Raw genomic sequence first — 22,310 nt, 5'->3', positions numbered from 1 at the left:
TTTTTAAATGGTGGATTATACACTCACCTGGTTACTGAGATATTGCAAGTCAGTATCTTACACAACAGTCAGTGCTAACGTAAGCTGCTAACTATGTAATTGGCTGGTTTTTAAACCTTTCTTTCCATTCAGGGAGGTAAACATGCACATTTATGTCCACAGATGTCCTGTTTGTGCTGAGACCTTTAATGATATTTTTGTCTGTTCAACAGTGATAAGAAGCTCCATGCCATTATGTTAATTAGCTGGTCAGCCTGCGGCTCTCTATTGAAAAGATGACTCCTATTACAACGCATGTTAAACTCCAGGTTTCCCCTTTAATCACACTCTGATGCTCTGTTGCATACGTAATGTGGCCTTGACTGCTTAATCAGGCTCTACAGACGTGTAAACAGGAATATGAATGGAGTAATCTATAAACAACTCAAGTGAACCACGTCAAAATATTGACTTATTTAGAATAAGCTGTATAGACGTCCATGTAAGTTTTTAAAAGTTGTCCTAAAAATCATGTTGACTTGAAGTACATACGTCTTCAACCGCGTATCTGAGATCGGGTTGCAGGGTGACCTGAAGTAGTGGAGCTTTAATGATTTTAATACAAACTGTGGGAGCAGTTCAGCAACAGCTTAGCTTGGAGTTGTATTTCCTGGACTTTCAATGTGTCAGGAGTGTCTGTGGAACAGGGTGGAGTCAGAGTGAGCTCATGGAAAGAGGAGGTGAAAGGGGAAGGAACACTGTGGTTTTAAGTCTTGAACATCCACACCCATTTTTCTTTGAAGACTGGAGTAACATTTGCCTCATCTCGGCTCTTACAGCTCCGGTAAGGTCATAGTTTTTTGTTTGTTTTAAGTTTACAACAAAAGAACTGCATTAGGAATTGAGCTCAAAGGCAAGTGTGTGTTTTTAGCAGGGACTTATATTGTAGTCATGCCAAATTTAATGTTTAGTTCGTATAAGTTTCATTAAGCTTGTACAAACATTTGTGTGTGTGTGTTTGTTTTTTTTTACCATGTGATCTAGAAAAAGTACAATGAACTTTGTAGTATGGAGCTGGCTGATTTGCAGACTGTAACAGTAGCATATTTTCCAGGGTGTGTCCGTTGAAGATGTGTCATACTGAAAGTTCCAAACCATATCCACCCTGGTATTCTGCAAATTATCTACTAATCACAGTGGAAGCCAGTTCTTCATACTTCAACATATAATATTTCTGAAAGTGACTTTCAGCAAGCTACTTACTACTTTGAGAAGACAGATATGCTGTAGTTGGGTTTCTTTGCGGCCTATCCTCAAGTGCCTTGAGGAATGTGATCATAAAACAAATGACGTGTTGAAATGAGATTTGCTTGTATGACTGCTGTGATAGTCAGATGAGTTTTCTCTGTTCTGTTTTTTCCCCAGGGCAAAATGGCTATGGTATCTGAATTTCTATCCCAGTTGACGTTCAATGTTGGGGTAATGCCACAGTTTGGATATTCTCTTTGTAGAGTATCTCATTCTTTGTGTCCATCAGATTAATTATTACTTTTATTGTCTCTCCAACTACTTTGTATTGAAGGACCAGGAAGACTATTTTCCCACTGTGCGTCCTGCTGTGGATTTTGACCCTGAAAGAGATGCTGCCAGAATAGAGACTGCCATCAAAACCAAAGGTAAGACCCTCTACTTCTGAAAATCTTCCTCTGTAATTTCCATCTACAGATGAGTAGTTGGTGTTTTGTGAGTCAGTTTTCTTACCTAGCTGTTTGAGCTGTGCTAGGATTGCCTTTTAAATCTGTACTACAGGATTCTGTTTTGACTGCAGCTGTACTTGGAGGTGGAAAACTCCCATAATGCTTCCACATATTTGTTCCATGCGCCCACTGAACCAGCTGATTCCAATTAGCTCAACTATTCAGTCAGGTGGATGAGCTAATTAGTGAAATCAAATGTTTTAGGTGCATGGGTAGAAGCAGTATCATGCTAGGACCTTCTGAAGCCGGGGTTCTTCACATCTGACTACTCACTGCTGATGTTTGATGACCTTTGGATGTAAGGGATGGGTATTGATAAGATTTTATCTATCAATGCCATTATCGATTCTGCTTATCGATCCCTCTTGTGAATTTTGTACTAAAAGTAGGCATTGCAGGGTTCTATGTATTTCATTGAGTCTTAAAGTAAATAAATATGAAATTGGTCACTGTATCCTTGATCTCTGCACATAAATAAAAATAAAACGGTGTTTTGCTTTTAAGTTATTAATTCCGACTGGATTCTATCGTTCTAACTTGACTCGGCAGAGAGCCGCACAGCGTTTGGAGCTGTGTGAATAGAATGGAGGACGATTCTCGTTTCTTTCTCGCAACAAGACAGGAGTCCCAGTTACTAACTTTAATCCGCACAAAAGTGAATCACAATTTCACATATTCAGGGATGAAAGTGGTGAAACACAAAAAGAGCTGAAACCCAAAATTACCCCCCAACATCACCTGCACGAAAATGTCTGAATTCTAGAAGCTCTGAAATGCAATCTGGGACTATTCCAGACAATAAACTGCAGTGAGTGCAGCATCCATTTAGGTGAGTAGTATTCTGCTCTTACTAGGATGCAGCAGTTTTCTAGTTTGGCAGATAGTTCTGGAGGAAATCACTGAAGAAATTTAACACTGAAAATATGGTTTGACCGAAACAAACTGTCATTAAACTTAAATAAGACTGGGATGAAATGGAGGTGTCAGTCACTAGGTGTTCACAGGAAACACTTATTTCTGTATGTATGTATGTGTTTATTTATGTATGTTCATTGTTAGTTGGTTTTATATTTTCTGTTGTTTTCATTCAGGTTGTTTTTGTCTCTTTCTCTAAAATTGTATATAATCATTAGATTAGTTATTATTACTATTATTGTTGTGCTTGCTATTATTAATATATAAACAAATAAATTTAAAACAATTTACAATTTGTAATACATTTGACTCTTACAACAAACGCTTGACAGCTGCAATTGCTTAATGCTAACTTAACATTGAAAATGCCATAGACATGCTAACGTGTTAGCATCGGTCCCGTTTTTAAGTTATAAAATACATCGACTGTTTCAGAAAACCATAACAGGTCGGTTTAACATAAAAAAAAAAGGTAAATAATACACTCAGCCATATGCTTTTAGGGTTTTAGCGCGGGAAAGCGAAAGAAAAAATTAATAAACAAAGCAATGCGAATCACTGCTTCGATTGGTTCAAGGTTCAAAGCAAAGCCGCGCTGCAAAAAAGTTGATTACAGACCCGCTGCAAGGTCTGTAACCAATGTAGAGAAGTTATAATTTTCCTGACAAACACCCCCAAAAACAACGGCCACTCTGAATGACCGATAAGGGAATCGTTAAGCAAAAAGGTTATTGATGTCGGTGGATCGAACCATTTCTTAACGATACCCGAAAGGAACCGGTTCTCGATACCCATGAAAGGAGTGTAAAAACTCTTGTCAACAGTCTGTTTCACAATCATTGAAATGTCTGAACATGTTTCCATAAAATTTGCCATTTCCCTACTTGTTGGCATTGGGCTGGAAATTTGACTTTTATCTCTGACCAGTGTTGCCACAGTTGCTTAAACGTTACTTCATGCAGTTCCTTTATTAGGAGCTGCCGACAACTTGTAACTAGTTGGTTATTTTTAAGATTGAGTAATCAGCAAAGTAACTTTGCTGAGTACTCAATCTTAAAAATAACCAAGTAGATTACTAGTTACTTTAGTAGTTACATTCAACAGCTACCGACAAGATGACCGCAGCTGCTAATGAACTGCATAAAGTAACTTTGTAAAGTTACTGTGGCAGCACTGCCTCTGACCATGATCACTGATGATTCTCACCAAAATTAAATGACTTCTTCCCGTCCACAGTCCCAGTCTTGCTGCCATATTTGATCAAAACTGGTGTTGCAGACCAAACGGTCCGCCCCTAAAAATTGGTCCACCCTGCCCCCACTACGCATGCGTCATTTTGGAGTTCAGTAGGTTGTCTGAGAATGTCTCTTCACCCAAAGCAATTAAATGGTTTAAGGGGATTATTAACCTTCAGATGACAAGGTAAATCCTCTTAAATAATTCTAAAATCAGTTTTAAGCAGAAATGTGGCCCTTTTAACCCTCTTGGGCTGACGCTGTTGTATACGACGGCTAAGACCAAGCTTTACTAAATTATAAATAACTTTTTAATATGAGATGGAAACTTAATTTTTTTTTTTTTTTCTTGCTGAAAAGTTAACTCCGCGGACTTTCAATCCACCGTCGGCCATCTTTGTACTTCTCATAGAAGCTGTGTGATGACATGCGCAATGTGAGTGTCCAATCAGAATTGGTTCACCGTCACATGGTTTTCCAAAATCCAGTCGTAGGGCGGATTCACCTCACGTGAAAAGCCAAAGATCGTTTTCAGGAGTGATATCTTACTAGTTGGCCCATTTGAATAGACCCCTGGGTGCTCCAATGAGTACATACTATTGGGCTCCAAATGCGCCCTGCACCATTACGCACAGCGATCAGTGAAAGAAAACGGAGCAGATGGAGAGCCTCTGATGACAATCTCACATGCTTAAACAAAGTGTGTGTAACTATCATGATTGCTCCACTAGTTTGCATGTGAATGTTACTGGATAACTCTGTTGCTTTTACCATGAAGACAAAAAAATGCATAGACCATTTTGTATATATTGTTCAAAATGTGCATTTGTTTGTTTGAACCTTTTTGTTGTACAGTCTCTCACACAAGACCTCAAATTAACTTTATAAAGTGTCAGAACAGTTGTTTATTATAGTTTGCTGTGTGTTTTGAATAAATGTGTGTGGAAAATTATTTTCCGCTTTACATTTTAGTTCCTTATTTTTTATTGTAAACCTTTATTACACTTATAAAACACAACAAAGGCATATATATTATGAAAGCACAGGTTGTCCTGAAAAAAAAGGCATAAAACCTGATTGTGGGATGCAGGGAGAGATGTTAACAGCAATAATAAAACATTTATGCCAGGCAAGTGAACTGTCCAAAAAATGCCCTCGGGCCCCAGAGGGTTAAACAGCAATGAGGTGATATTTGGTGACGCTTTGACATGACCGATGAAATAATGCTGTATTTATGTGGAAATGATTGTTGTACAAAAGCTTCAGATATGTCACTGAGATAGATGATGACTGGAGTGAAGTTTGAAGTAGAAATGATGTGATAATCGGTGAACCACGGCTAAGGACGCATGCGCAGTGAAGGCAGGGCGGACCGTTTTTTAGGGGGAACCGTTTGGTCGGTGACATCGGCTTAAAGCATTCTCCCAACATATCTTGCTAACATGCACCAGGACAGTCACAAGAGCATACACCTCTGGAAGCATTACAAAAAGAGTAATATTTGGTTGTACCCAAGCCCAAACTTGGCTGGCTTTAAAGCATTTAAACTAGTGTGTGTTTGATGTTGACCAGTTAAAAATGAGTTTGAAAATGTTGAATACAGATTTATATTAAGATTACTGCTGGTTTACAGTGGTTCTAAGCCAGTGAAAAATGACCTTTTCTGGTTTAAATCAGCTTAAAACACACTTGAAGGGATTTCCAGTTAGGGTAAACTTTTTTCCCCATCATTTATTCAAATAAACCAGAAAAGGAACAAATTCACAATCAAAACGTTTTTAACATTTTTTTTGTCTTTGTAAGTTAATTTGATCATGTATTACTGTTGATTGATGAAATGACTTCTCATTTCAGTTCTGCTTTTAGTTTAAGATTATTCTTTCATGTAAGAGTAAAGTCTGTATAAATGAATTCAGTTTGTTTAGTCTGCCAGTTTAACAAGTTATGTCTTGACTAACGCAGTCCGGTGTTGAGAAGTAAGCCTGTGACTGGCAGTGAAAACCCCTAACAGATCCGTGATGTAGCGGATGGAGCTTTGCCCATCCTTGGTTTGTGCCATTGAACCTGAGCTGCAGTGTAGTTGCATCTGTGTAAACAGTAAAACTATTGTTTGTTAACCTTAGGAGTGGATGAGCAAACCATCATCGACATTCTAACAAAGCGAACCTACAACCAAAGGAGAGACATCGCTTTTGCTTATGAAAGAAGAGCAAAGAAGGTAGAGTGGGCCACAGCATCTCATCCAAAGCGCTTCCCTTCTCTGATTGTGTTAATTTTGACAATAATGGGTATTACTGGTAATGTGTTTTTAGGACATGATCACAGCCCTAAAGGGAGCACTGTCTGGCTCTCTGGAGACTTTGATCCTTGGACTAATGAAAAGTACAGCATATTATGATGCCTCAGAGATCAAAGGATCCGTGAAGGTAAATCTATGCTGAATTGTCGTGTGTCCCCCCCCATGCCTCTGCTGCCCTCTCCTGGTAAAATGACAAAACATGACCAAACCCCCAGTACCACCAAAAAACAAAAAAAAAAAAAGCCAAAGTCTGAAATTCTTTTTTCTGCTTGAAGGTGTGTTAAATCAGTAAAGCAGCTGTTGGAATGAAAATTTGCCCTGTGACTGTATTAAAGCCTAAAAAGTAAGGAAAAAGTGTCATTTTTGTTTCTTTCAGGGTTTAGGAACAGATGAAGAAACTCTGATTGAGATTGTGTGCTCTCGTAGTAATGCTGAGCTGGAGGAGATCAAGAAGGCCTACAAGGAGTGTAAGCATTAAAACTGCCCTATGTCTGCATTTTTTATGTTCCATAATGTAGAGTATTTTGTGGTCTGTCCTATGCGTCCTTGAAATGAGACATTCAGTACTTGCCTACTCATTCACCTTTGATTACTATGATTAACTGCAGACAGCTAAATGAGTGTAATGAAAATATTTCCCACAGTGTTCAAGAAGGACCTGGACAAAGACGTGGCAGGTGATACTTCTGGGAATTTTGCCAAATTACTCTTGGCACTGGTGCAGGTAAGGCATGCCAGAGCTCGTCTTCATGATTTATAACTTAATATTGTGCAAAGTGACTTCAGGCATGTCTTATTTCTGCACAGACTAAAAGAGCCACAGGATCCAGTGTGGTGGACTACGAAAAAATTGATCAAGATGCCAGAGTAAGTTGTCCATTTTACTAAGTATGTAAACATAAATAACAAAGAATGATTGTACAACCCCTAGCAAAAATTATGGAATCACCGGCCTCGGAGGATGTTCATTCAGTTGCTTAATTTTGTAGAAAAAAGCAGATCACAGACATGACACAAAACTAAAGTCATTTCAAATGGCAAGTTTCTGGCTTTAAGAAACACTATAAGAAATCAAGAAAAAAAATTGTGGCAGTCGGTAACGGTTACTTTTTTAGACTAAGCAGAGGGAAAAAAAATATGGACTAACTCAATTCTGAGAAATTAATTATGGAATCACCCTGTAAATTTTCATCCCCAAAACTAACACCTGCATCAAATCAGATCTGCTCATTAGTCTGCATCTAAAAAGGAGTGATCACACCTTGGAGAGCTGTTGCACCAAGTGGACTGACATGAATCATGGCTCCAACACGAGAGATGTCAGTTGAAACAAAGGAGAGGATTATCAAACTCTTAAAAGAGGGTAAATCATCACGCAGTGTTGCAAAAGATGTTGGTTGTTTACAGTCAGCTGTGTCTAAACTCTGGACCAAATACAAACAACATGGGAAGGTTGTTAAAGGCAAACATACTGGTAGACCAAGGAAGACATCAAAGCATCAAGACAGAAAACTTAAAGCAATATGTCTCAAAAATCGAAAATGCACAACAAAACAAATGAGGAACGAATGGGAGGAAACTGGAGTCAACGTCTGTGACCGAACTGTAAGAAACCGCCTAAAGGAAATGGGATTTACATACAGAAAAGCTAAACGAAAGCCATCATTAACACCTAAACAGAAAAAACAAGGTTACAATGGGCTAAGGAAAAGCAATCGTGGACTGTGGATGACTGGATGAAAGTCATATTCAGTGATGAATCTCGAATCTGCATTAGTCAAGGTGATGATGCTGGAACTTTTGTTTGGTGCCGTTCCAATGAGATTTATAAAGATGACTGCCTGAAGAGAACATGTAAATTTCCACAGTCATTGATGATATGGGGCTGCATGTCAGGTAAAGGCACTGGGGAGATGGCTGTCATTACATCATCAATAAATGCACAAGTTTACATTGATATTTTGGACACTTATCCCATCAATTGAAAGGATGTTTGGAGATGATGAAATCATTTTTCAAGATGATAATGCATCTTGCCATAGAGCAAAAACTGTGAAAACATTCCTTGCAAAAAGACGCACAGGATCAATGTCATGGCCTGCAAATAGTCCAGATCTTAATGTAATTGAAAATCTTTGGTGGAAGTTGAAGAAAATGGTCCATGACAAGGCTCCAACCTGCAAAGCTGATCTGGCAACAGTAATCAGAGAACGTTGGAGCCAGATTGATGAAGAGTACTGTTTGTCACTCATTAAGTCCATGCCTCAGAGACTGCAAGCTGTTATAAAAGCCAGAGGTGGTGCAACAAAATACTAGTGATGTGTTGGAGCGTTCTTTTGTTTTTTATGATTCCATAATTTTTTCCGCATAATTGAGTTATTCCATATTTTTTTCCCTCTGCTTGGTCTAAAAAAGTAACCGTTACTGACTGCCACAATTTTTTTTTCCTGATTTCTTAGTGTTTCTTAAAGCCAGAAAGTTGCCATTTGGAATGACTTTAGTTTTGTGTCATGTCTGTGATCTGCTTTTTTTTCTGCAAAATTAAACAACTGAATGAACATCCTCTGAGGCCGGTGATTCCATAATTTTTGCCAGGGGTTGTATGAATAAATGTGTATGTTAGGTTTGAAGAATGTTTGTTGATCAAGCGAAACGTCAGGAATTGTCTTTTAAATGGACTGCATTTATATAATGCTTTTCTGTCTGCATCAGATGCTCAAAGCACTTTACAAATAATGCCTCAACTTCACCCCGATGTAAGGGTGCTGCCATACAAGGTACTTGCTACACACCGGGAGCAACTAGGGGATTAAGGACCTTGCCCAATGGCCCTTAGTGTTGTTAGTTTAAGAACAATGTTTCTCAATGTTCAATTGCAAGGAATTTAGTGATTCCATCATCTACAGTCCATAATATAATCAGAAGATTCAGAGAATCTGGAGAACTGTCTACATGTAAGCAGCAAGGCCGAAAACCAACATTGAATGTCCGTGACCTTCGATCCCTCAGGCGGCACTGCATTCAAAACCAACATCATTGTGTAAAGGATCTTGCCACGTGGGCCAGGAACACTTCAGAAAACCATTGTCAGTTAACACAGTTCATCACTACATCTACATGTCCAAGTTAAAACTCTACCATGCAAAGTGAAAGCCAGACATCAACAACATCCAGAAACGGTACCGCCTTCTCTGGGCCCGAGTTCATTTGAAATGGACAGACGCAAAATGGAAAAGTGTGCTGTGGTCTGATGAGTGCACATTTCAAATTGTTTTTGGAAATCATGGACGTCGTGTCCTCCAGACAAAAGAGGAAAAAGACCATCCAGATTGTTACCAGAGCAAAGTTCAAAAGCCAGTATCTGTGATGGTATGAGGGTGTGTTAGTGCCCATGACATGGGTAACTTGCACATCTGTGATGGCACCATCAATGCTGAAAGGTGCATCCAGGTTTTGGAGCAACACATGCTGCCATTCAAGCAACATCTTTTTCAGGGATGTCCCTGCTTATTTCAGCAAGACAATGCCAAGTCACATTCTGCACGTGTTACAACAACGCGGGTTCGTAGTAAAAGAGTGCGGGTACTAGACTGGCCTGCCTGTAGTCCAGACCTGTTGTCCATTGAAAATGTGTGGTGCATTGTGAAGCGCAAACTACGACAGTGGAGACCCCGAACTGTTGAACAACTGAAGTCGTACATTAAGCAAGAATGGGAAAGAATTCTACCTACAAAGCTTCAGCAATTAGTGTCCTCAGTTCCCAAAGGCTTATTGAGTGTTGTTAGAAGGAAAGGTGATGTAACACAGTGGTAAACATACCACTGTCCCAGCTTTTTTGAAACATGTTTCAGGCATCCATTTCAAAATGAGCAAATATTTGCACAAAAACAATAAAGTTTATCAGTTTGAACATTAAATATCTTGTCTTTGTCGTGTATTCAATTGAATATAGGTTGAAGAGGATTTGCAAATCATTGTGTTCTGTATTTATTTACATTTTACACAATGTCCCAACTTCATTGGAAATGGGGTTGTATTAAGGGATTTATTGTGCCTTGAGAAAGCCTAGGCCTGCACCCTGTAGAGGAGCAGGTGTGCTTTTCTGTGTGACAGTCTTCTTCCACTTAGGAAAGAATGTACTAAATCAGAAGTAAACCGCTATGTTCTGACTGTTTCACTGTGATTACATTCTTAAACTCAAACAATATGGTCATAACTTTAGACAACAAAAACATACGTACCTTTAATTATGGGGATACTGGGGCAGAGGATCCCACCACAACCAAGATATACAAATGAGGGGATCATAACATTTATATTTTACCTGTATTTCTAAATATAGCAATAACTTTCCCATATAGTGGTTAGCGTGCTTTATTTCAGTGTGGAAGGTTCCTGGTTCAAACCCCACCCTTGCGTAAGGGAGCAGCTGAAATTACTTACTTTCACTATATGTTTAACTTCTTTTCTTGCTGTCATGCAATGGGTTAAATGGCAGGGACAGATTTTCTTGTATGCATATGTACAATGGCAATAAAGGCTCTATTCTATTTAAGTCTGTGGTGCAGTGCATGATACTTACTGTGGTACATCTATGCAAGTAGCTAAATAGCTTGTTTAATAGACTTTACTTTGTACCTTCAGAGGTTCTGACTTAAATTATGACTTGTCTATGGATGAATTCTAATAGCTAGTTTCTAACTTTTGCATTATGTTAGGGTTAAATTAATGTTAGCCTACTGAAGATTAGTGAAATATTGTCTATTATTGGTGGAAATTTCCATTTAGAAACCATTATTTTCTGGTAGTTTTACAGCAGTTATATTCTAAATGGGAAAAATAGCATCCTCACAACTGAGTGGACATGATTTAAGAATGTAGCTGAAGCAGACACTTCCTCCTCTTTCGGTCTGTCTCCACATATGTGTGGTGTTGATGTTGCAAATACAATACTTTAGTATGAACTTGTCTGTTTCATTCCTTCAGCCATTCTATTTCATTCCTAAGCTCAGGTCTGATAGCCACCAAGGCTACTGCTGCTGGTTTTGTAAAGGACAAAGGGAATGTTTTTCTTTAACTGGTTTCAATGCCAGAATGGATATTTGGTGTGAGAAGCTGTTTAAATCTTAACCCTGTTTATACTGTGAGCCTCTTTATGTACCATATATGGCACATAAACACCGTTTTTCAGTCGTCGTCATGTGGTCTACAGAGCATCCAGAAAGTAGTCACAGCGCTGTGCTTTTCCACATTTTATGTCATAGCCTTATTCCAGAATGGATGAAATTTTTTTTTTTTTTTTTTTTTTTTTTTTTTTTTTTTTTTTTTCTCCCCTCAAAATTCTGCACACAATACTCGGTCTGTCTATAAAGCAAGAAATGTCTGTGTATGTATTTGGCTTGTATGTCTGTGACTGTCAGCTCGACCTCAGCTTTTGGATATGGCTTGCGCATGGCACGATGATGTGCATCCTTTATTATGAAAATTTTGGGGATTAATTTTCAAAACCTTTATTTTGACATTGTAACATTAGTACTTCTAAGATGGCACCCTCCATGGTGTCTGTCCTGGAAAATCTTTGTTTATATACATTTGTGTGTGTGTGTATATGTATATATATATGTATGTGTGTATATATGTATGTATGTGTATGTATATACACTCAACAAAAATATAAACGCAACACTTTTGGTTTTGCTCCCATTTTGTATGAGATGAACTCAAAGATCTAAAACTTTTTCCACATACACAATATCACCATTTCCCTCAAATATTGTTCACAAACCAGTCGAAATCTGTGATAGTGAGCACTTCTCCTTTGCTGAGATAATCCATCCCACCTCACAGGTGTGCCGCATCAAGATACTGATTAGACACCATGATTAGTGCACAGGTGTGCCTTAGACTGCCCACAATAAAAGGCCACTCTGAAAGGTGCAGTTTTATCACAGAGCACAATGCCACAGATGTCGCAAGATTTGAGGGAGCGTGCAATTGTCATGCTGACAGCAGGAATGTCAACCAGAGCTGTTGCTCGTGTATTGAATGTTCATTTCTCTACCATAAGCCGTCTCCAAAGTCGTTTCAGAGAATTTGGCAGTACATCCAACCAGCCTCACAACCGCAGACCACGTGTAACCACACCAGCCCAGGACCTCCACATCCAGCATGTTCACCTCCAAGATCGTCTAAGACCAGCCACTCGGACAGCTGCTGGAACAATCGGTTTGCATAACCAAAGAATTTCTGCACAAACTGTCAGAAACTGTCTCAGGGAAGCTCATCTGCATGCTCGTCGTCCTCATCGGGGTCTCGACCTGACTCCAGTTCGTCGTCGTAACCGACTTGAGTGGGCAAATGCTTACATTCGCTGGCGTTTGGCACGTTGGAGAGGTGTTCTCTTCACGGATGATGCGAAGGAGATGTGTTGCACTGCATGAGGCATATGGTGGTCACACCAGATACTGACTGGTATCCCCCCCCAATAAAACAAAACTGCACCTTTCAGAGTGGCCTTTTATTGTGGGCAGTCTAAGGCACACCTGTGCACTAATCATGGTGTCTAATCAGCATCTTGATATGGCACACCTGTGAGGTGGGATGGATTATCTCAGCAAAGGAGAAGTGCTCACTATCACAGATTTCGACTGGTTTGTGAACAATATTTGAGGGAAATGGTGATATTGTGTATGTGGAAAAAGTTTTAGATCTTTGAGTTCATCTCATACAAAATGGGAGCAAAACCAAAAGTGTTGCGTTTATATTTTTGTTGAGTATATGTATATATATATATACATATATACATATATTTACATATATGTGTATATATATATGTATGTATATATATATATGTGTGTGTATGTATATATATATATATAATGGCTTTATTTTGACACAAAACATGCTCCTCTCAAAATGTGAATAGAAATAAAAAAAATAAAGCGCACCCTCTCTTCTTCTATGGCTTTTAATGGCAGCATCCTTATTGTTGCACTGCTGCCACCTTCTGCATCAGTCTGTTATAGCAGTACTAAATCCTCTCTTTGAGTCCAGTGTCTTTCAAGTAATAAAAAACACTTCCCCCTCTCACTTGACCTTATGGCTAAGATACTTTCTACAGAAACTTCTTTCAGGCCTTACAATTGATTTCCATCGGTTTTTACTCTTGAATAGATAAACCGTTCAAAAATGACTTGATAGTTTGTAAGAATAAATTATTTTGAGAGAAAATTAAAGCACTGTCCTAAATACTGTACAGGTATATTCACTGGTTATGATTTTTACTACAACTGGTGGCATTTCACAACATTTTATTTAAAATTGATCCAATCTGATCATGGTCTTTAAATTTTATAGCTCCCAATTTTCTATCGGAATACAAACTTCTTGCAGGCACTGCACTAGTAATGGTAATGTGGAAAGTTGTTGTGGTGTGCGGGGGGTTTTGTGTGTTTTTAGATTTTTGCAAATTTAGTAAAAATAAGAAATCAAAAGTATTCAGCCTTTGCCACGAAGCTCAAAATTGAGCTCAGGTGCATCATGTTTCCACTGATCATCCTTGAGATGTTGCTACAGCTTAACTGGAGTCCATCTGGGGTAAATTCAGTTTAATTGAACATGATTTGGAAAGACACACACCTGTCTGCATATAAGGTCCCACAGTTGACTGTGCATGTCAGTGCACAAACCAAGCATGAAGTCAAAGGAATTGTCTGTAGACCTCAGAGACAGGATTGTCTCAAGGCACAAATCTGGGGAAGGATACAGAAACATTTCTGCTGCTTTGAAGATCCCAATGAGCCCAGGAATTGATCCTTCTGCAGGTTCACCTACGGAAACCTTGTTACGACTTTTACTTCCTCTAGATAGTCATCATCTGTCAGTCACTTCATCATCTGTAAATGGAAGAAGTTCAGATCCACCAGGACTCTTCCTCGAGCGGCCTCACGTCTAAACTGAGTGATTCAGGCAGAAGGGCCTTAGTCGGGGAGGTGACCAAGAACCTGATGGCCATTCTGTCAGAGCTCCAGCATTCCTCTGTGGAGAGAGGAGAACCTTCTAGAAGGACATCCATCTCTGCAGCAATCCACCAATCAGGCCTGTATGGTAGAGTGGTCATACGGAAGCCACTCCTTAGTAAAAGGCACATGGTAGCTCACCTGGAGTTTGCCAAAAGGCACCTGAAGGACTCTCAGACCATGAGAAACAAAATTCTCTTGTCTGATGAGACAAACATTGAACTCTTTGGTGTGAATGCCAGGCATCATGTTTGGAGGAAACCAGGCACCATCCCTACAGTGAAGCATGGTGGTGGCAACATCATGCTGTGGGGATGTTTTTCAGCGGCAGGAACTGGGAGACTAGTCAGGATTGATGGAAAGATGAATGCAGCAATGTACAGAGACATCCTGGATGAAAAGCTGCTCCAGAGCACTCTTGACCTCAGACTGGGGTGACGGTTCATCTTTTTGCAGGACAATGACCCTAAGCACACAGCCAAGATATCAAAGGAGTGGCTTCAGGACAACTCTGAGTGTCCTTGAGTGACCCAGCAAGAGCGCAGACCTGAATCCGATTGAACGTCTCTGGAGAGATCTTGTTTGAATACTTATGTAAATGTGATTTGTTTGTTTGTTTGTTTTTTTTATCTTGAATAAATTTGAAAACATTTCTAAAACGTATGTTATTAAGGGGTGTTTGTGTAGAATTTTGAGGGGGGAAAATGAATCTTAATTTTGGAATAAGGCTTTAATCTAACAAAATGTGGAAAAGTGAAGCAATGAATACTTTCTGGATGCACTGTAAATGGGGTTAAAGATACTATTCAAGCTTTTGCATTTCACAAAAATTCTACTCTGCAAGTGTGTCGAGGGGGATATGGTTTAACTTTGTGCAGTCAGTATTGTGCAGGTGGCTTTTTTTCTTTCTTTCTTTTTTTTTTTTTTTGTTTGCAGAATACCTTTGCAAATAAACTTTTATTTTCCTGCTCAGGCACTCTTTGAGGCTGGAGTGAAAATAAAAGGGACTGATGTGGCGACCTGGATTTCCATCATGACAGAGAGACCCATGGCCCATCTGCAAAAAGGTTCTGCACTCACATTTTTGATGTCATGGTGGCATAAATGTTGATTACGGATTCTCATTAATTAACTGTGATGCAGTTCTCTCATCTCTATATTTGTGTGCTCTGTCCTCATCTGAATCCCATCAGTGTAGGATAACACTTTAATTTCTTTATTTCATTGTCTGCCAGCTTTCCTCATGAATAAATAATTGCCGAAACAATTGGAATAATATGGATTTTTCTGTATCGTCTAATCACAGGCAAGCAGTTGATGGGAATTTTGTTTTGTTTTTGTTTTAATTTAGTGTTTCAGAGATATAAGCATTACAGCCCCTACGACATGCAGGAGAGCATTACCAAGGAGGTCAAAGGTGACTTGGAAATGTCTTTTTTGGCAGTAGGTAAGTTTGTCAAAATTTATTATATCAAAGCTACCGTGTGTAAGGGCCCCATTCACACATAACACGATTGTGGCAGAATGGCTCACAAAGGAGTCAGATGGCACTCATGGGAAATCGGAACTGCACTCAAATGCGTCATACAGCAGTTGCCACATTGATTCGGGCATGGCACATGCACTCTATTTGCGTGTCGCTCACGCTGGAAATGGCGGGCATGAGGAGGTCGCACTGCCATCTGATCATGTTTGCAGCGTTCGCACGGCATGTCGGACATATTGTGCCACGGCAGAGGAGCTGCACAAACTCATCGGCCATGTCGAACTGTGGCCGAATGGCACGATCGAGGCAGCCTTCACACCAGCAGCCGAATGTCATTGAATGCCAAACAAATGACCAGTCAACCTACTCTCTGTTGGAGTCCAGGTGCCACCCATGAAAATCCAACACCACTCGCAGGGTACTTGGACAAGGCGCGGTCATTCTTGCTGCCCGCACAAAAATAGAGAGCAGGTGACCGCTTTTAAGCTGGACGTGCGACTGGCCCCACATTTCCTAAGTGCGTTATGAGTAGGTTACCAAGCAACACAAATGGCCATACACAATTGGCATGGAGTGTTTGTGTGTGGACCCCCCCAAAAAAAACACAAAACACACACTAGGAGCCTATAGTGGAGGTGCTGCTGAGGTTGCAGATGGTGACTGATTGCAGTCAGCAAAACACGGCTGTCATGTCCATAATGGCACAGCTAGCTACTATAAGAGCCCTGCCCGTCAGCCAATTGGACATGTGCATCACGTGATACGCGATCGCAATGTCCACGGTCTGTCCGTCATGTGACAGCCTGACTGACAGCCTCACAGAAAAGTCAGCGTGGCCAGCTCAATTGCCCCAGAGGTCCCAGATCAGACTCTTTGTATAATAGACTTGAATGAATTTTAGTCCCAGTCCAGATAGAAAATAATACCATCAGTTTGTCAAACACACTATGTCTGCCACGACATGAGATACTAGTCTGATCCTTAATTTCATTATGAAGTTAAGTTAAAGAAGGGAAATAAGGGGTGAAAGTAAGAGCTTCACATGCATCATATTAAAGATATTAATATTAAAGACTGCTCTTAACTCACCTGCGGTGCCGCATTTACGGAGCGCATCTCCATGAAAATACAAATAAAACAAGAGCAGTCTGAGATTTCTGATGTCCACCAATCTGGATCACCTCTAAAATTTAATGGGTTCTTCCATGGCCCAATTTTCTATCTGTGGTGAAAATTTTTGTCAAAATCCGTGCAATAGTTTTGACGTAATCCCGCTAACAGATGGACAGACAAACGCAGGTGATTTTATTACGTCCTTGGCAGACGTAATAAATAAAATGAAACAGCCACGCCAGCCAGGGTGAAAGTAAGATTATTCAATAATTTCTGGACCAAGTTGAAAGAAATTTTGAAAACACCACACTGTTTATACGCAGTATATCACAGAGAAATTAATCTCACTTGTGTATATTCTTATATTAGTAGAATATACAATGTCAAAGAGACTGTCATGTCACCCACCAAATTGAGAGAAAAGACATTTCCATTTGATGAATTTGCTCTTACAGAAAATCTCAGGATGGAAAACCTGATGTGAACAAAAAACCAGAGGCTAATTAAAAAAGGGATAAACTGAGACTTATGAAAGTGAAACTTCTAATTGAATCACTAAACGAATGGTGAGATATTTATCATGACAAAACATTCAGGCAGTAAAACTGAAGTCACTATTTTCATAATACAGATCTACACAAAAAATAAATCATTTTCTAACCTTTAAGCAATTTTAGTCATTTTGCCCACTTCATTTATATTACGTATAATACACACTTGAAAGTTCACTATTTAATATTGTTTTTTATGTATTTAACTAGGTGACAATCCTTTGTCAGCTTGTCGCAGCTCCCGAACGCTGCACAAAATAGCATTTTCAGATCACTTTAACCCAAGTTTAAGTCGGCAAATAACATATTTCTATTTAATCCAATGCATAATAACGCTAAGCAAGATGGCGGCTGACTGGCAACAGCTCACAGGCTGCATCCGCCATCTAGTGGATTAAATAGAAATCAATGGTATCAGGTCATTCATGTAAAAAGTAAAAGGAACGAGTCAACCGTTTCAGTTCTTCCTGGTGTACGTCCAGGAGGATTGTCCGCTCTCTATAACAGGAATTAAATATTAAAAAGTGCGGTGTTGTTTGTTTGTTTGTTTGTTTGCAGTGAGAACAATTGGGTTTCCATCTGTCTGTTGATTATTGTACATACAGTATGTCCAGCATCTGATTGCTCCACTGCTGCAGGAGCACAATGTGATGTCACACATTCCATGTGCTCGCACTGTGTTCGTGCGCGCCCACGAGCGTGCACGAAACCATTGCCATGGTATCACTCACGCCTGTCCGATCGTGTGTCCCTCCTGACAGCAAGTGGAATTTTTCACAGTTGCCCAGTTCGTTTTTTGGCTGGTTCCTGCAGTTTTTTTTTTTCTTTTCACCCAACTTCGTGTTATGTGTGAAGGAGCCATAAGGTTTGTGGGCATTTTATTAGTAGAAATGGAATGTTGTATTCATGACGGTCTGTATCCTGCAACAAAGAATCGATGCATTTTTGTGAGTTTACAATGAGCTGTTCATATCGACGCGGGAGTCGACACCCTCATGGAGGCTGCCATGTTCATACTGTAACACAAACAGAATTCTATTGACGACCTCAAGCTGGCCAACGACCTGAACGTCTTCTATTCACGGTTTGAAGACAAGGACTCACACCTCCCCACCCCCCACACAACTGGATATTCAAACACTCTGGACCTCCCCCCTCTCACTGCTGCCCTCCCCACTCCCCCTGTTGCCCTCTCGGTCCAAGAGGAGGACGTGAGGAGACATTTCAAAAGGCTGAATCCACATAAGGCCCCGGGCCCAGACTGTGTCTCTCCTGCCACCCTGAGACACTGCGCTGATGAGCTGGCCCCAGTCTTCACGGGGATCTTCAACACCTCCCTGGAGTCATGCCATGTTCCAGTCTGTTTCAAGTCCTCAATCATAGTTCCAGTCCCCAAGAAACCATGCATCACTGGACTTAATGACTACAGGCCTGTGGCTCTCACGTCTGTAGTCTTGAAGACCTTCGAACGCCTGGTTTTATCCCACCTGAAGTCCATCACCGACCCCCCCCTCCTGGACCCCCTGCAGTTTGCCTACAGAGCCAACAGGTCTGTAGATGACGCCATAAACCTGGCCCTGCACTCCATCCTGCAGCACCTGGACTCCCCAGGAACCTATACTAGGATCCTGTTTGTGGACTTCAGCTCTGCATTCAACACCATCCTTCCAGCTTTGCTCCTGGACAAGCTTTCTCTGCTCCACGTGCCCAACTCCACCTGCAGGTGGATCACAGACTTCCTGACGGACCGGAGTCAGCGTGTGAGGCTGGAAAAAAATGTCTCGAACACTCGGGTTCTCAGCACAGGATCTCCTCAGGGCTGTGTCCTTTCCCCTCTACTCTTCTCCCTTTACACTAACTGCTGCACCTCCAGCCACGACTCTGTAAAGCTCATCAAGTTTGCGGACGACACCACCCTCATCGGACTCATTTCGGATAGGGATAAGTTTGCCTACAGGAGGGAGGCGGACCGGCTGGTGACCTGGTGCAGCAGCAACAACTTGGAGCTCAACGCCCAGAAAACAGTGGAGATGATCGTGGACTTCAGGAAAGCCACAGCCCCCCGCCCTCCCTCGCCCTCACCAACAGCCCCATCACCACTGTGGTCTGTCACCGCTTCCTCGGCACCACCATCACCCAGGACCTCAAGTGGGAGTCAACCATCAGCTCCCTCATCAAGAAGGCCCAGCAGAGGATGTACTTCCTGCGGCAGCTGAAGAAGGCCAAGCTGCCTGTCCAGCTCATGGTGCAGTTCTACACGGCCATCATCGAGTCCATCCTCTGCTCCTCCATCACGGTGCGGTACGCCGGGGCCACAGCCAGGGACAGACACAGACTGCAGCGCTGTAGCCTTCCATCTCTCCACGACCTGCACGTCTCCAGCAGGTCGGATCACAGCTGACCCTTCTCACCCTGCACACGGTCTGTTCAACCCACTCCCCTCGGGCAGGAGGCTACGGTCCATCCGGACCAGAACCTCCCGCCGTAAGAACAGTTTCTTCCCCTCTGCTGTTAGACTCATGAACTCCTCATAACTCAGTCACCTTAAGCTTAACTCTGTCACTTTATCATTTTATCACGGGTCACTTTAGACAGTGTACTTTGGTTTTTAATTGCACTCCTCCCACTGCACTGTTTTTTCTGTTTCTGTTTTTCTGTTGCACACAGCCTTTCATATTTCTTTTTTTTATCTTATATTTTATCTTATTTTGACACATATGTTATATTTTATCTTAGCATTTTATCTCTTCTTAATGTTGCACCATTGTACTGAAGCAAATTCCTAGTCTGTGAATCCTGTTCACTGGCAATGGCAATAAACTTCTGATTCTGCCTTTAACGTTGTGCAGCATTGATGGAAGGATGAAGCAAAAGGAAGAGGAGTCCATTTGCTCCCATGTCTCCTGGTTGTCAGCGCAGACTGAGTTTGAGAATCCTCATTTTTATGAAATAATATGAGGCTCATCCATATTATCACAAGGGAGCATTAATCCTTTTTCCCATGAAGTGAAAATGTGACGGGGAAAAAAAAAATCATGACCAGCAGCGATATAATGTAATCTGCAACCTCACCACTAGAGGACACTCACGCAAACTGCACCTCCACATGCTGGTGAGGTTTAATTAAACTACACAAAGCTCTAGCAGGTTTAAAATGGTGTAAAAATGTTTGATTCATGGTGCTTTTCATCCAGATTTTAACGTTCAGTGAGCATATTTGGAAATAAAATGGTCTTATCCAGTAAGATAATTATTAAAGGGGTCATATTGTACAAATCACTTTTTGTCTTTATTTAAATTTCATGTTTGATTATTTAATCTTCAACATCTCCGAAGTCCCACAATTCTTTGAGTGTTTTCACAGATATTTTACTGATGTGAGCAGTAAGACAGCTGGTTCATCTCACAGTATGTGACATGCAACAGAAGTAACCTGCCCCCTCAGATGCTCTAATTTTACCTCAAATTAAGTCTCCCTACTCAAACGCACACCTTTTCATTGGCCCCAGATTACAGCTGTATTCCAAAATCAGAAAAAAATTGCTACATCTCACACGCAGCAAGAAATACACAATATGTTGATGCACAATTTCCATAAAATTCATCGACTGCACAGTTTAAATATTTCTGTAATTGTTTTTCATAAGTGAATTGTTTTGGAGGGCCTCCTATTGTCACACTGTTTGTCCCTTCAATTTGAGGAAATTCAAAAAGTGCATACGATTAATTGCATATCTTGTAACTTTTTTTAATTGCCTGACCGCACAAATGTATGTATTGCATATTCTGTTTAATCGTCTGGTTCTTGCAGTGAAGTGCATTGAGAACAAACAGCTGTACTTCGCTGAAAGGCTGCACGACGCCATGAAGGTAGTGTATTCCAGCGTGGTTCCTGTTGAAATGTGATTTAATGTGAGGGCCACACATTTTTGAGAGTGGAAAGCTGTTTGTAAAAAGTACACCTACTTGTGATGAAAGTGCAGTTTTGCTGCAGGAACAACAACAACAAAAAAAATACTGTAGAGCCTGAGAATGTTTGTCTTGCGACAGCGTTGCAAACTTGTTCTTGTCCCTGTAGAGCAAAGGAGCCAAAGAGAAGGTGGTGACCCGAATCATAGTGTCACGCTGCGAGGTGGACCTGAAAAAGATTGCTCAGGAATACAAGAACAAGTACGGCCAGTCTTTGCACAAGACCATCTGTGTAAGTAACCTGCGCAGCCCCGGTCTGCGACAGAGGCGTGATCTGGGTTGTTCCGTCATGCTGTTTGTGTTCCTTCTGCAGGAACACACTAAGGGAGACTACCAGAAGGCTCTGCTCAGCCTGTGTGGAAACGAGGACGACGCTCTGTGGCAGCAGTCGAAGAAGTAGTAGGTTTCATTTCGTACCACAGCAGACGAGCAGGAAGCGGGTCGACTCGTCGGCGTCGCACACATGCAGCCCTGTTTTTTTTTTTTTTGTTTGAAGCCACTTTCCAAGATATGACATTTCATACATGACAGCTCTGTTATGACTTACTTTCAGTGTACTCAATGTGCAATAAAGTCATTTTCGTCATCAATTGTGTGTCAAGTAAAATGGAAGCGTGACTTACTTGAAGTTTGTATATGAAACCACCAGAGGGCGATATGGTAACACAAAAGGCATCAGCTGCAACCTATTTTGTTAAATAAATTCAGTATTTTACTGCAAATTAGGTATTTCTACCATGTAACATCCTGATTTAGAAATATTAAAAATGGCTGTAAACACATAAATATAATTTTATACAGATAGTGTTTTGCTGCTTCATTTTTCTTTATTTTTTTTAAATAATTGTATTTAAAGGCTTGATTTAATTTTCATCAGTTTCAGAATTTTTACTTAAAATCAGCACATTATAATCAACAGTTCTGACATACCATCCTCATTTTTCACTATGTGCTTCTGCCAAGATTATTTAATCATTAGTGTGTTTTT

The 22,310-nt window shown here is 40.6% G+C and overlaps 1 protein-coding gene across 1 annotated transcript; it reads left to right on the top strand.

Annotated features, from left to right (window-relative positions):
* The first annotated feature begins 681 nt into the window (after positions 1-681).
* Positions 682-21,912, top strand: LOC117515765 (annexin A2-A-like). The gene is made up of 13 exons (XM_034176478.1): positions 682-823; positions 1,405-1,458; positions 1,562-1,655; positions 6,010-6,104; positions 6,199-6,312; positions 6,562-6,652; positions 6,830-6,909; positions 6,993-7,052; positions 15,177-15,270; positions 15,555-15,650; positions 21,165-21,223; positions 21,432-21,554; positions 21,636-21,912. Exons 1-13 carry the CDS (start codon positions 707-709, stop codon positions 21,720-21,722), a joined length of 1,164 nt encoding a protein of 387 aa, XP_034032369.1. The 5' UTR covers positions 682-706; the 3' UTR covers positions 21,723-21,912.
* The last annotated feature ends 398 nt before the right edge of the window (positions 21,913-22,310 follow it).

The sequence above is a fragment of the Thalassophryne amazonica genome, chromosome 8, assembly GCF_902500255.1.
Source record: "Thalassophryne amazonica chromosome 8, fThaAma1.1, whole genome shotgun sequence".
Lineage (NCBI taxonomy): Eukaryota > Metazoa > Chordata > Actinopteri > Batrachoidiformes > Batrachoididae > Thalassophryne > Thalassophryne amazonica.
The sequence above is the reverse complement of the archived record's forward strand: the minus strand, read 5'-3'. Positions and strand labels throughout refer to the sequence as shown.

Excerpts from the sequence above, each read along its gene's own strand:
- LOC117515765 (XM_034176478.1), top strand. The coding sequence starts at position 707 with ATGGAAAGAGGAGGTGAAAGGGGAAGGAACACTGTGGTTTTAAGTCTT. Across the intron at positions 6,910-6,992 it reads TACTCTTGGCACTGGTGCAG|ACTAAAAGAGCCACAGGATC; the intron begins GTAAGGCATGCC and ends ATTTCTGCACAG. Across the intron at positions 21,555-21,635 it reads CTTTGCACAAGACCATCTGT|GAACACACTAAGGGAGACTA; the intron begins GTAAGTAACCTG and ends TTCCTTCTGCAG.